The sequence below is a fragment of the Buteo buteo genome, chromosome 9 (assembly GCF_964188355.1).
Source record: "Buteo buteo chromosome 9, bButBut1.hap1.1, whole genome shotgun sequence".
NCBI lineage: Eukaryota > Metazoa > Chordata > Aves > Accipitriformes > Accipitridae > Buteo > Buteo buteo.
The window spans coordinates 29,358,109-29,371,097 of NC_134179.1; the positions used below are offsets into that span (position 1 = coordinate 29,358,109).

General features: G+C 35.6%; 1 protein-coding gene across 4 annotated transcripts in view; it reads right to left on the reverse strand.

Moving 5' to 3' along the window:
* Nucleotides 1–202: 202 nt before the first annotated feature.
* The window catches only part of ZDHHC14 (zDHHC palmitoyltransferase 14), a 113,490-nt gene continuing 100,703 nt past the window's right edge, over nucleotides 203–12,989 (reverse strand). For 2 of the 4 annotated variants that reach the window (XM_075035927.1, XM_075035926.1), the window contains exons 8-9: nucleotides 10,574–10,676; nucleotides 203–1,458 (exon numbers count right to left, since the gene is read on the reverse strand). In XM_075035927.1, coding sequence (XP_074892028.1) covers nucleotides 1,057–1,458; nucleotides 10,574–10,676 — 505 coding nt within the window. In that variant the 3' untranslated portion in view covers nucleotides 203–1,056. The remainder of the gene's footprint in view (nucleotides 1,459–10,573; nucleotides 10,677–12,989) is intronic. The other 2 variants (XM_075035929.1, XM_075035928.1) reach the window with 1 other exon arrangement.

Genomic DNA, 12,989 nt, shown 5'->3' on the forward strand with positions numbered 1-12,989 from the left:
TTCCAAATAAAGACTTCTTATGGGAACCAATACACATCTCAAAACCATAAAAGATGCTGAAGCAATTGTAACCAGCTCTTTCTCCATAGCTCTAGTTTCATTATGTAAACATATTCCAGTCAAATCTTTACAAACTATGTCAACAAGTCATGACTTCCCCCTCTCACCCCAGGAAAACTGTGCAAGGATAACTGTACACATGTCCAAGAAATAGAGGATGTCATTTTATTGGAGGTCCACAGGTAATTGTATCACATTAGGGAGTGGAAGAATCTCATGGTATGGCACAACACAATACTTCACTCTAAACACTTAAACAGAAGGTTAAATGATATGCAACATGATCAAATCAGTAATTCTCCATCTTCTAGGCACCACTGATTAATTTAAAATAAACTTTAATAAATTGAAAAAATAATATAGTCCATTAATTTGTTTGTTGCACTGTCTTTAAATGAAACAGCACTTTGAAAGTCACAAATAAAAAAGCAGCACTTTCTCTTAATACCAACACCACTGTAACACATACTGTAGCGTGGCATGCAAATCCATACCTGCAGTCTTTTTTTTTTTTTTGTATTAACAAATGGAATGGTAATTTTCTATCTCAAATATTAGTAGCATAACATGTAAGTGCAGATCATTCTGGCCACAAGTGTGGTAAGCCTTAACAAGTGTGTATTACAAGAGCATAGAACACAGAGCATGACACTTACATCCAAGAATCTCTCTCTTTTGTACTGTACATGGTGTTTGTAACAGGCTGACTTCCAACTTGCTGTACCCCAAGCTTCAGGAAACAAGATTATTGACCGTTTCTGGTTTTGTTTAAAAATAAAATGCAGTCACCATCAAAGCATAACCATTAACAATCTGGTCAGAAAAATGTCATAGCTCCATTGAAAAAATAACTTGTCTTTTTAGTAGACTCCATTATGTGTTAAAGTTTCCATTATAGGCATGTTATGAAGTCTTTAAGTGGTACTGCAGTGTCATTCCTGTTAAGTAGAGATTTGTATAGACACCAAGAAATGGTGCAATGTTCAAAAAAGCTGTTCAAACTGAGCTAAGCTTCACGAGACCACGTACTGAGTCTTCATGCAGTGAATCCTGGCTGGCTAGACTCAGGATGTGCATTGTATGGCTGTGTGTAATAGGACTTCCACTTGGCAGCATCCCAGGGGGTGATGGAGCTTCTTCAGGAGTGAGAAACTGATGACCTTCGTGTTCCTCTTTTAATGGTATCATGTCTGTCAAACCTGTATCTGATGTGAGATTTGGCATAGAAGATGGTGGTGTTGGTTGCCCTAGAGTTAGAGTTGCACAAGGCCCACTGATAGTAGTCTTTCCTGGTAAGGGTAGCTCTTCACTAGTTATGCTTGGCTCACTCTGTAGCAGGGGCGTGGCAGCGGCCTGCAAAACGAATTTAGTGCTCTGAATGCACTGATCTTGGTCACACTGTAGAATGGAAGGGTGTCAAAATCATATAAGGCAAACAAAACAGAGAAAAAAAGGGAGAAAATGGATAAAAAGGTATGGAAAAGAATGGGATGTGAAGAGAAAAAAAAGAAAGCCATTAGTATCATTCCATGGTTAGCCACCCAAAAATCCCATTGCATGCTGCCCAGGAAGAAAAAAAAAAAAAAAAAAAAGGCATGCATAACTGAGCCAGTGCTTCATATTGCTATTGAAGTAAATTATGATAAACATTTAGTGTTCACTTGAGGGTTTTGGTAACCTTTAATATAATATTTTGTGAGTACTGTAATTCAAATGCTTTGCTTATTCTTGTTAGAAGCCATTTGGAAAGCCTAGCTGCACAGTCCACGTGTAACTAACTGCATCAGGCACCTCAAAACCTCTCTAGTTCCGGGTGAGGTGAATCACTTCCACGCTACTTGTTCTACCCTACAGTAGCTAGCAGTTCGGACACAGGCCAAAAAGCATAATCTAAGCATCTTTCCAAATTCAAAAACACTAGGCAAGTGTCTTTTTTAAATTGGTCTTCACATGTAGGAATTAAGGTGCTACAGAAGATTTCCAGAACAAGAATTCCTTTGATGCAGGTGATTTTATAAAGATATAGCTGACAATACAGCCTCTATGAGCAAAAATCCTCCCCCCGCCCCATTTAATACATTATATATACACTCTAGAGAATATTCACAACTTTATTCGCAATACTCTAGAGGATGTGTAGAAATTAGGCAGCACTGCAGATGCATTAATTTGATATCTACTTTCATGATTTTTAGGCTGTTTCTTGATTAATTTGACAATGTGAAGAATCAAGGTACAAAACACAAGTTTTCTGGCAAACACTTTCACAATAACAAGCCAAATTCAGAATTATATAAATCCAATTAAGTTCAGTGAGTATTACCAGGAATGCTTTTGCTCTACATCATTCCTAAGAACTGTTTATACAAAATTATCATTCATTCCTTGAGATGACAAGACAGGCAGGTGTTTCAATAATGTCCAGCTAGGTAAGTGGGTAGTATACCTGCTGCCAAATTAAGTTTCTTTAACACAAACTGGCATGATTTTTGAGAGCTTCCAAGGACAATATATATTTAATTCATAGCCTGATCAGTTATAACACCTAGAGATTTTAAAAATCCTGTTAGATTCATTTGCCATATTACTGTTCTGCTGTGCAAGAGAAACACTACAGTCAATGAATACAACTCTATATCCAATGCAGCTAAGAAAATTTGAAAGCAGGCAAGCAGAATAAAAAGAAATATATCCAGAGGTAAGACATGCCTATTCACTGTTGTTATTTCAAGGATTCTGTTAAAGCAATATGTTCTGCTTTATGACTGACTTCTTTGATCTATTATCAAATTACTGAAAGACATTACAAATCCAACATCTGTTCAAGATATTCCTGATCATAACCACTGCTACTAACATTACAACAATTCCCTAAAATGCCCATTTGAGTTTAATAAGCCACTGTGATACACTCTATGCAAACTCACAAAGACTTTTGCTTCCTTTAGTGTAGATGAAAACCATCACTATGAATGCTTTCTCTGATATTTTCAAGTCCTCCAATTCCACCACTGAATAGCTTAATGATGGATGCACACACTTTACATGCAGCAAGTGTGCAAGCAGACTACTTGGTCACAGTAGAAAGGCAGTATTTTAAACGTGTCTAAGTGGTTTAGGACTCCTAGACCAACTACTTTTTGACAGGCAGAAGTCCGATCCTTACTCAGTTACATGTTTTCCAATACACACACCTTCAGAAAGATAAATGCACTAAATTCCTGTTACGTAAATTGAGTTCATATATGTTGGAAGCAATTTTTTCCCCCACAAAATGATGAAAAGCCCCAGCCAAACAACCGAAGTGGTCCCATATCATTTCAGAGGGATTACTCACAAGATTAAAGCCAAAACCTTGTGTAAGTACCATACTAAGAAGAAAACTGTCAGCATCTTTTAAAGTCAAGCTTTCAATTAGTAATTCAGTGTGAATAACTCATTCTTGATTAATACACTGTTATTCACACCTGCTTATTTCAATTAAACTACAGCCTTTCAACCAGCCTTACTATGCAGACCTTAAAAATCTGCTAAATGAATTTTCAAACTTCAGAAAGACCAACAAAATCCATCTTATCTGAAAAGTGATCGCCAAAGAGCATGTTACATAACAAAGGAATGCCTATAACCACTGGGGTACACTGAAAACAAATAGTGTTAGCAGCTGAGTTATTGCTTTTGTGAAGCTTCAGGACTGATCTTCAAAAGGAAATCATTAATGTGTTCCAGGCAATACAAGTACGCAGCTTTAAATTAGCTGAAGGTAATTTACTTGAACTCGTTGTATAGCCTGAATTCATTTTCTTCTTACTGAACTCTAGTGCATTTCAACTGAATCAATATCGAAAAGGTAAAGTAGCCTCATAAAGCTCTATTAAACAGAGTGTTATAAAATTACTCCAGGTGCTGTATATCTCTCCTTCATTTTCATGCACTTCTTAGTTCCCTAAAGCCTCTCCTTTTATTCAGATACATTTTAGGTTTTCTTTTTTTTTGTTCTATTTAACAGTGATCAACATGAAATATCTTAGGAAAATACAGGCTGTCAACAGTTTTCAAAAGTGAACTAGAGTGGGGTCTATACTAGAAAAGGTAGATGTGTTCAATGAAGCTCTCAAAAACACCTGATAAAAACAACACATACTATAGAGGTAGACCATTCTTGAGTCTAAACAGCCAACACAAAACTGAACAAGAATATCAGATTTGTTTATAGGGCTGGCATGGTGGTTTTTCCTTGATTCCATATTTCACTCTTAACTAAATGAAATGTAGGGCCAAAAGTCTTAACAGCTACTAATCACATGAATTATTCAATGCCAGCATTTGAAATGAAATAAAAAAGCCTATGATTGTAACAAAAAAAGGAAGCCAAGCACTGAAATCTAAATAGCTAAAAAATCTACTGTAGAAATTATTCCACCAGTACCTTCTTACTTCAGATCTACTGATTTTCTTTCCCACTTACAATTTCCACTGTTTCAGAGGAACAGCAGATTCTGAAGGTAAGACAAGTTTAATAAGTTCTACAAGTACAGAAGTTCAATTACATATGTGCATAGAATTTTTTAGCCATCTCTATATTTATTTGCACATCAAAAGGCACAAATTAAAGCAAATTAGACAAAACCTAAAATTCTGTGTTTATTTCACAAACAATAAATACAAACAACTAAGGAAACAATATTTTTCTTTTTTTTCTGAAGAAAATCTTATTTTCTTCTAAGCTACACAAAACATACATGTTAACATAGTTGTTGTACACGGCAATATATTTTTCACATTTCAAATGCCAAAGCCAGAGATTATTTACTTTGAATTTTGAATTAACTTTGTTAAAAATTTTCTAAACACTAGTAACATTGAAGAATTGTTACAGTTCTCAGAAGATGGAGAAAAGCAAGTCGAATTATCTCAGCATCTCTGAATAAAGTACAAACAAGAAGTTTGGATGATACTGACAGCACTGAATGACAGTTCTATAAGTAACAGAAAGGATGCTGAAATACCATAGTAGACGGATACAATAGATGGGTAAAGAGTGGAGGGATGGAGCTGTATAACTGTTCCCAACAGCTGTAGGACTTCACACGCAAAATCATGATATTGCAGATACTGTGCAACAACTGAGCCACAAACCCCACCAAGTCAATGGCTCCACTAGCAAGTAGTGCAGTGCATCAGGAGTAATCTATGAAGAGAAACGCTTCTGAAGCCAAAGGGGAAACTATACCTGTCCCAGGGATTTTACTTCAGACTAGCTACTGTTTGTTTTTGTGGACTGAATGTCTGTGAATGGTTAGTGCATACTGGGTGCATTCTGGGAGCACACCTTCTGAAAGATATCTAGTTCATGTGCTCTGATAGTGCTCTGTGATGTGAACAAAAATGCAGTAAATATGCGCAGTCAAAAGAATTTCGTCTAAAACTTATCTCAACCCAAAGCAAAATGCTGAATTTGATTTACTGCATGTGCCCTTAACCCATTTTAACAATGAAGTAAAATGCTTTAATGAAAAACTTCTATCAACCTTGACTGTGGTCATGTTGACTCAATAAGAGCCCTAAGTTACATTTTAGGCAATGATAAATTATACTTGTGAAGTATGACAGTAAATAGACAAGGAAACACACTTGTAAAACTCCCAGCAAAGTGGGGCTCCTGTTCTTGCTGGTCCTTTTACTGTCATGACAGAAATACTTACTCCTAATAATGAGAATATGAAAAGCAAAGGAAAAAGTATGCTAGGATGCTCAGAGTTAATATTCCCTGGATAAGCTGGATTCCTGTTTCCAGATCAGTGCTAGAAATACACATGTGAACATTTGGGAGAGGACTTTCCCGCATGTCTCACTGTTAATGAATGTTGCGCATGCACTATTATGGTTCCTACAATTTTAAGTGGTACGTATCAGAAGAAAACAAACATTCTAACTAAAGAATTTGCATCCAGGAAAGGAAAGGAAAGGGAGAACTGGAAATAAGGGAATTTGGCACACAAGGAACTACCTAAGCACTGAAGAAGAGATGCCTAGATACACAGGAGTACAAGCGAATTTTTTAAAAACAAAGAAATAAACCCGTCCTGACACAAAGGCAGATAGAAGTAAAATCTATCACTTTATAAGGCATTAGAGAATTCCTAGAGACATCATAGTAAAAATAAACAAAACTAATTCCTCTAAAAAAAGTGCATGGAGTGAGATACATTCTGTGTTTCTTCATAATGGATTACTAAAGAATAAAATACCCTACGTCAAAACCCAAGAACCAACTCTTTTAAGAGAAAGCTAAGTACTACAGAAGTGCAGGTCTAGGTAATGGTAGCTGATGGGTTTATGGTGAAATAATAACTTTTTTCAGAATACAAAGAAAATAAACCTTAAAGAGAAAGAATGAAATACAGATAAAATTATGATTTCATAATGGGTGAGATACTGTGTTTCATAAAAAAAAATTCTTAAGAATGAGAAGAGAGATACTTGGGCAATCAAACTAATGAAGAGCTTGTAAAAATAATCAGCAATAAAATGCAATAGGGAAATACTTCAGAAATACCACCTCTACAGATCATGATCTCCATGTGACCATGCTTGTCACATGGATAAGGATATTAAGAAGCCGGCTAATGAATTTAGCAGATTAATTTCAAATTATATTGGAAAAGAGATTAAAAACACTGGGAATGTACCAGGAAAAAAATAATTACATGTGCTTCCAGCCTTCAAAAAAGTAAACACAACTTCAGCTCCTAGTAAAATAACGGAGGTACTAAGGAGAGAACAGGAGAAAAAGCTCTTTTATAAGATCGAGAAAAAATAAAATCATAGTATGGGTCTGTGAAGCATTGATTATAGCAACAACCCTGACTTTCTGAGATTGTGACAAACCGAGTCACTAGCACGAGTAGGGTAGCTCCTATATGAAATATTCAAAGTCTCAAAGGCAAAATTACCACAAAAGCTGTTAAATACAAAAATAGTGCCCCACAAATGGTATCCTGAATAAGAGATAATGTATTGCACTGATAACAAGTGTCTGGCAAGTTTAAACTTAGCCTGATATTTATTTTGAGCTTAAATGCAAAAATGATGCTATGCTGAAAGATGTATTAAAATAAATGAAAGCAGGATATAATACTAAGCAACCCAGAAAGAGTTAAAGAATAATGAGAGGCTAGTTGGGTGAGGCACAGGGATTCTATTTAGAAAGACACAAGTCACTGAGTAAAAGATTTGAGGGAAGGAAAAAGAAAGAAAGGAAAGAAGGAAGGGAAGGAATAAGAGAAGACAAGTGTGAGAGAAGATGCTCACTAAAATCTTCCTTTTAATATCAATGGGCAGGAGAGACATTTTAGCACACTATATGGATTAAGTAGTATAATATCTAGACATTAAGATTCAATGTAGAGACAAGAAGATGTAATGCATTCTGGAATAAAAGCCAAGGAGACACAACATAAAGGTGTACTGCACTTCAGATTTCTAATAAGTTACTTCCTGCACTCAAAAGTGTTAAACTTGCTAAAATAGTGTAATTATCTCTGATGACATATAAATGGCTAAACCTCTGCCTTTTAAAAAGCATTTATGGACTAAGAGTATGACCTACACACGCTCTTAAGTCAACGGATTTCACTTTGTCTGTCTTTATCTGAAACCACAATAATACAAGCTGCAGTACCAGATACATCCCCTTCAAGCTTGCCAGTTCTTCGTGGTCCACCTGCCTCAGCTCCAAGAAAGCTTTTTTCATTTTATGCCTCTGGCATTTTCCCAAGAGGTGTGTAACCTTCCAGAAGGGAAGACTGAATCATATTCCATCTTTTGCCTAACCTTTGTCAGTGACGACACAAGGTAAAAAGGAAACCTTTTCTTCCACAAAGACTTTCCCTTTACTGTCTTGCTTCCACTGGAGTCTTGGGCTTGAGCTAGTCTATTATTTAAACCATCAATCACCAAAGGAAATCTTGATGTTTGTGTCTGAACTTATAGCAAGAGGGATTCAGGAGAATCTTGCAGAAATTCCTCCTCTAAAAAAAAACCCAACCAAAAAAAACCAGACAATGGGATGCCACATGCCTTGTTTTACTTCTGCCATAAAATGTACTCCACTGCCTTTCACTCAAGAATCTTCCACCGTCCTTTTCAGCAGAGAACAAGTGAATGGCTGGTGTTCCCAGTGCTCCTGTTCCCAAACTTCTTCAGAAAAATCTAAGATTGTGTACTGGGAAAAAAGCTGAGAGAAACAGATACTGTAAAGCCTGGAAAAGTACTAGGGGTCACTTCATGGGAAAAAGGTTTAAATAGAATGATGACTTGATTATTTCTGTCTACATTTAAATTGGAACAGGAAATCTGGTAACTGAACAGAATGGCTGAAAACAGCTAAGCTAGCAGTAAGGTGAATTAATTTTGGTAGGAAAAAAGAAAGTCTGTTATGTGGATGAGACTGAGATCTTAACTGTGAAATAGGGAAATCAGTTTTGTTGTTTGCTGCTTTATGAGATAGAAGAGATGAGAACCTTAAAGTAGGCAGAGAGTCTACTGAGAAGAGCAAAAATGTTGACCTCAGAACACAGAAAAAGGGAGATGTGAAACAAGAACAAATCAGAGGCAAAGTTATGTCCCACTGCATTGTTGCCAGCACGAAATGAATTTATAATTTCTTATGCTTCAAACAACTCAGGAAAGAATGCAAGATTTTAAACAGGGAAAATAGTGCTAGAGAGACTGGGAAACTAAGCAGGTCTTTAACAGTTTGCAACAAAGCTCAAGGGAGAAATTTTAATGCTGATAGCCAGCTGCCACTGGAAGCCAATCAGTCTTGAACATAGACCAGCAATAATACCCTGAGAAAAGTAGCATCACAGTCTTAAAGATATTCCTCCATAGCAAATACGACGTTATTACTTTTTCCAAGCTTTTTCTGAGACATCATTTTCAGGAATGAAAGCTGCACATTTCCAAGTGACTCTGATAACTGTTAAAGAACCCAAGCCTTTCCCAGCTAGAGTAGCGTGATGTTCTAGAATATAAGAAGTTCAAATCCTTAAAGAATTTGCATAATTACAGGTATTAAACTCTAAAATCATAACAGTTAGCTGCTTGACTTAAAGTAATACCATAACAGATCTCTCCATTTCTAGAGACAAATTTAGTCAATTTTCTATCAAACTGGCACAAGATTTTCTCATTAATATCTAGTAATAATGATAGTGTCTTCTTATAATGCAAGTATAATTCTTGTAAAGTTAAGATAATTTAATGCCAGGGACTTACTGTGGGTTAATGATCCTCACAAATAAGAAGCCCTGACAGAGTCAGAAAGTTTGGGTAATCCCTGAAAGACTTTAGGCTATTTCTAAGGTTTGCTTTCTCATTCTCTCTCTCTTTAAAAAACCTTTTCTCTTCAGAGTTACATTTTCTTTGAGTAAAATTTGCATGGAGCATTACCTTGTTCTGCACAACTGCACCTCATGAAAGATTCAGAGTTAATACTGTGTCTCTAATACATTTTCTCATTAAGGAATCTAACCAATCTTCTATTTAATCCTCAAAATAGTAGGTAAAAACAGCTTAGGAACTACAGCAAAATTTTTATGTCAGTTTATCAGTGACACTAAAACTAATCTGTCTGGGAAGAGTGAGTCTTTTCTTCTTTTGTTCAAAAGCAAGGCTGAATTACGTCAGAAGGCCTTGTGGCCGCCTCTTTTTTGGCAGAGGGAGAGCATCCATAACTCATGGCTTCTTTGACAAAGTCTTAGAACCCACATAATATGAAGATATGTGGATAACAATTCAGAAATAGGCACATATGTAAGATGCTTGCCTTTGGAAAAAGATCTCTTTCCAGTTACTCTCTTCTTCTTGGCACTGGAAATCTTATCTTCCATTATGATAGCCAATGCTACCAGCAAAAAACCACAGTAAAAACTATTGGCACAGTTTCAAAGATGTTTAAAAGCTTTTGTTGTGACAATCCAGTTGCCATTTTTTGTTCATTGGAAGTTCAGTGTCCTCCTGCTCTTTCTTCAACATACTTCTCCCCTAGAAACTCCTCTTTGTTCATCTTTGCTTTTTAAAACACATTAGTCTATGCAAAACTGAAGTGTACAAGCAAAGAAGGAAATAGAGTATGAAGAAAGTGCCATACAAATAACAATTAGCTGGAAAATGATGAACCAGAGCAAGTCCATGATACTTGAATATTCCAGTTCAAAACACAGCAGGTTTCAACAGTACAAGCCAAAATGCCAGTATATTCAATAAATCAACAGTGTAGAAAAGCCTCTCTTTTTTTATAATCCATGAGCAATAACTATTACACTGTGTGAAACAAACATTTAAAAGAGCCTTGGGTTTTTTTTTTTCTTTACTGTTAATAAACAAGTCATTCCACCCAGAGTGTCAGCTGTATCCAGTTAGTTATTACTTGATTAGTTCACATGAAAGTGGAGAAGGAAAACATTCACAGGAATCTTGATGAACAACACTATGGGATGATTCCTACCATGTTGCTCTGAGATTGTGTGGCCCCGTACATAGTAATGCCATTTGATGGTCCTGCTAATTGCGGTGTATCTGGTTGAATAAATCCTCTTCTATCAATTAAGCTAAGGAATAATCAAAATAAAGAAAAAGTGTTAGAGATATTTCTGATCAATAACTATCTCCTCTGGATAAAAAGAAAGAGGAAAATTTTCTGTCATGCAACAGACCTTAATACCTCGCCAATACCTTCAAATGTCTGCTTTTATTCAACTGAAGTACAAGACTTCATTTTTACTCATCAGCAAGGTAATTGTTTCCTTGTAATACTACCCGCCACATAGTCATATGTACTGCTACTTTTCTAGATTTTTGTCATAGGCAAAAGATTTAGAAGCTTACCAGCAGGTACCACAAAACCCAAGAGTTTTAAACCACAGGTGTGAAAACAAATTACAAAACTCTGTAGTGCACTCTGAATCACTATCTATTTTGAAGGTTCTTTTGTTATCAGTTTCCACACCTCTAAATTAAAGCTACTTTATCACAAAATTTAGAAAGAAAGAGGAACTTTGTTTCAGACAACTTACTTGTCAGGTGTTTCATGACAGCTACTTAACACTGCTTATAGTGCTCCACTAATCTTAAAGTGATGCACTCATAAAATTTCCATATAAGAAAATGTTTTGTGGAGAAATTAATAAAAATAAGTAAAAATCTACATAAGTTTATAAAAAAATTAGAATGGAATAATCTGACCTAGCTGAAGATTTTGCTAAAATTCCACATACAATTTTACTCTCAATCTGAGAACTATAAACCTCACTTAGGTTCTGCTAGTTAATACTCAGAAAAAGCTGAATGTACAGACCCAAGTACTATATTCTACCTGTGTATTAGCTTATATCACTTTCATACAAAAAAAAACCCCAAACTTTTCAACTGTTTATGCTTCAACGCATTCAAAGTTTTTGTTGTTGTTTTTTTTTTTTTTTTAATTAGATATAAGTTTCAATAATAGTTCCATACATTTTGAATCACAGGCCAAAATATTTTTTTCCTGTGTCCTGAACAATGTTACTTCCCATCTGGAAAACTACAAATTTTACCACAGGATATCAAATTTTAACTGTAGAGTTTATAGTTCCAGCTACTAAGATATAATGACAGGAATGCCTTAAGACACCTGAGAGCTAAAGTCAGCACCGAACTGGTTTTATTTGCTGATTTATAGGACCTCTAAATTCACTAAGGGTCAAGATGGCTTCAATTTTAAAAGATAAGAACAGGATGCATAGAAAAATCTAAGGCATTTCCCTTCTCCAAAGTCAATGAGGTTTCCATGATTTGGAGACCAGTTTAAGCTTTACTTGTAAACGTCTGCAGAACAGGTTTTTATGTACATTCAAAACACTTAGAAAACCACTGAGATTACAATCTGCCATGTGGAAAGCACTCCTTAAAAATCAGATGCTTAAAGTTATATGATTTATTATACCAGAACACTAGTTAGACCTATGCTGACAGCTATGGAACAATTGAAGATCTGAAAGTTACTGTTGAGGACATGTAAAATGCATTCTGAATTTGCTAGCATAGGTTTAAAAATGAGAAACATGTTCTTTTACAGAAGTGAGAAAAGTTTGGATTATTTACAGATCCTCTCTTAATCTGCATTCCATTCTCAAAAGCAATTGAACATTTTGAATTTTAAGCTGTAATTGCTGCTAAGCCACTTTACCAGAATTTAAGGGAAAAAAATTAATATTTAGTGACTTGGGACACAGCTGAGATTAAAAGTAAAAAAAAGCAATGTTATACTTTACATTTTACAGTTAGTAAATTTTTACCATTCGTCACAAAATATCTCCCTGCAGAAATTCTACATATACTTCAGCTTCTAAATAAATTATGTTGCTACATGGAATTTAGGAAAAAATGTACAAACTCTGTTAAAACAAGCATGTTAAAAAGCCTGTGTGCTGCTACTTGTATCAGCCTAAACTGCTATTTCAAATACTGTTAATAAAGATTTCCATTTGGAGTCAAACAAAAGAATTTGAAGCATGGCAATGAGATTTTCTGTCACATACTTTTATGAAAAGCAAAATGGCAAAATTAAAGGGTTGGCTTCAGGCACCATCCATATAGGCAGGAAGCAGAGACAGGGTTACTCTTGCTCACCACAGGGATTACAGTCTTAAGCCAGTATGTGGAAATCTTAACCCAGTTAAGTCTCCTCCTTAGGAAAAGATGTCAGTCTCTCCTGTTGACCTTTGACTGCTCATAGAAGAACCACCTCTGATATTCATAATAGCAAAGACAGAAATCCCACTTCCAATGAAACACCTTAGCCACTGGACTATAACGTCACTTACTTTCTTCCTTCTCAATAGTTCAGATTTGTAACTACATAATTCCAGACAAAGCAAAACAGC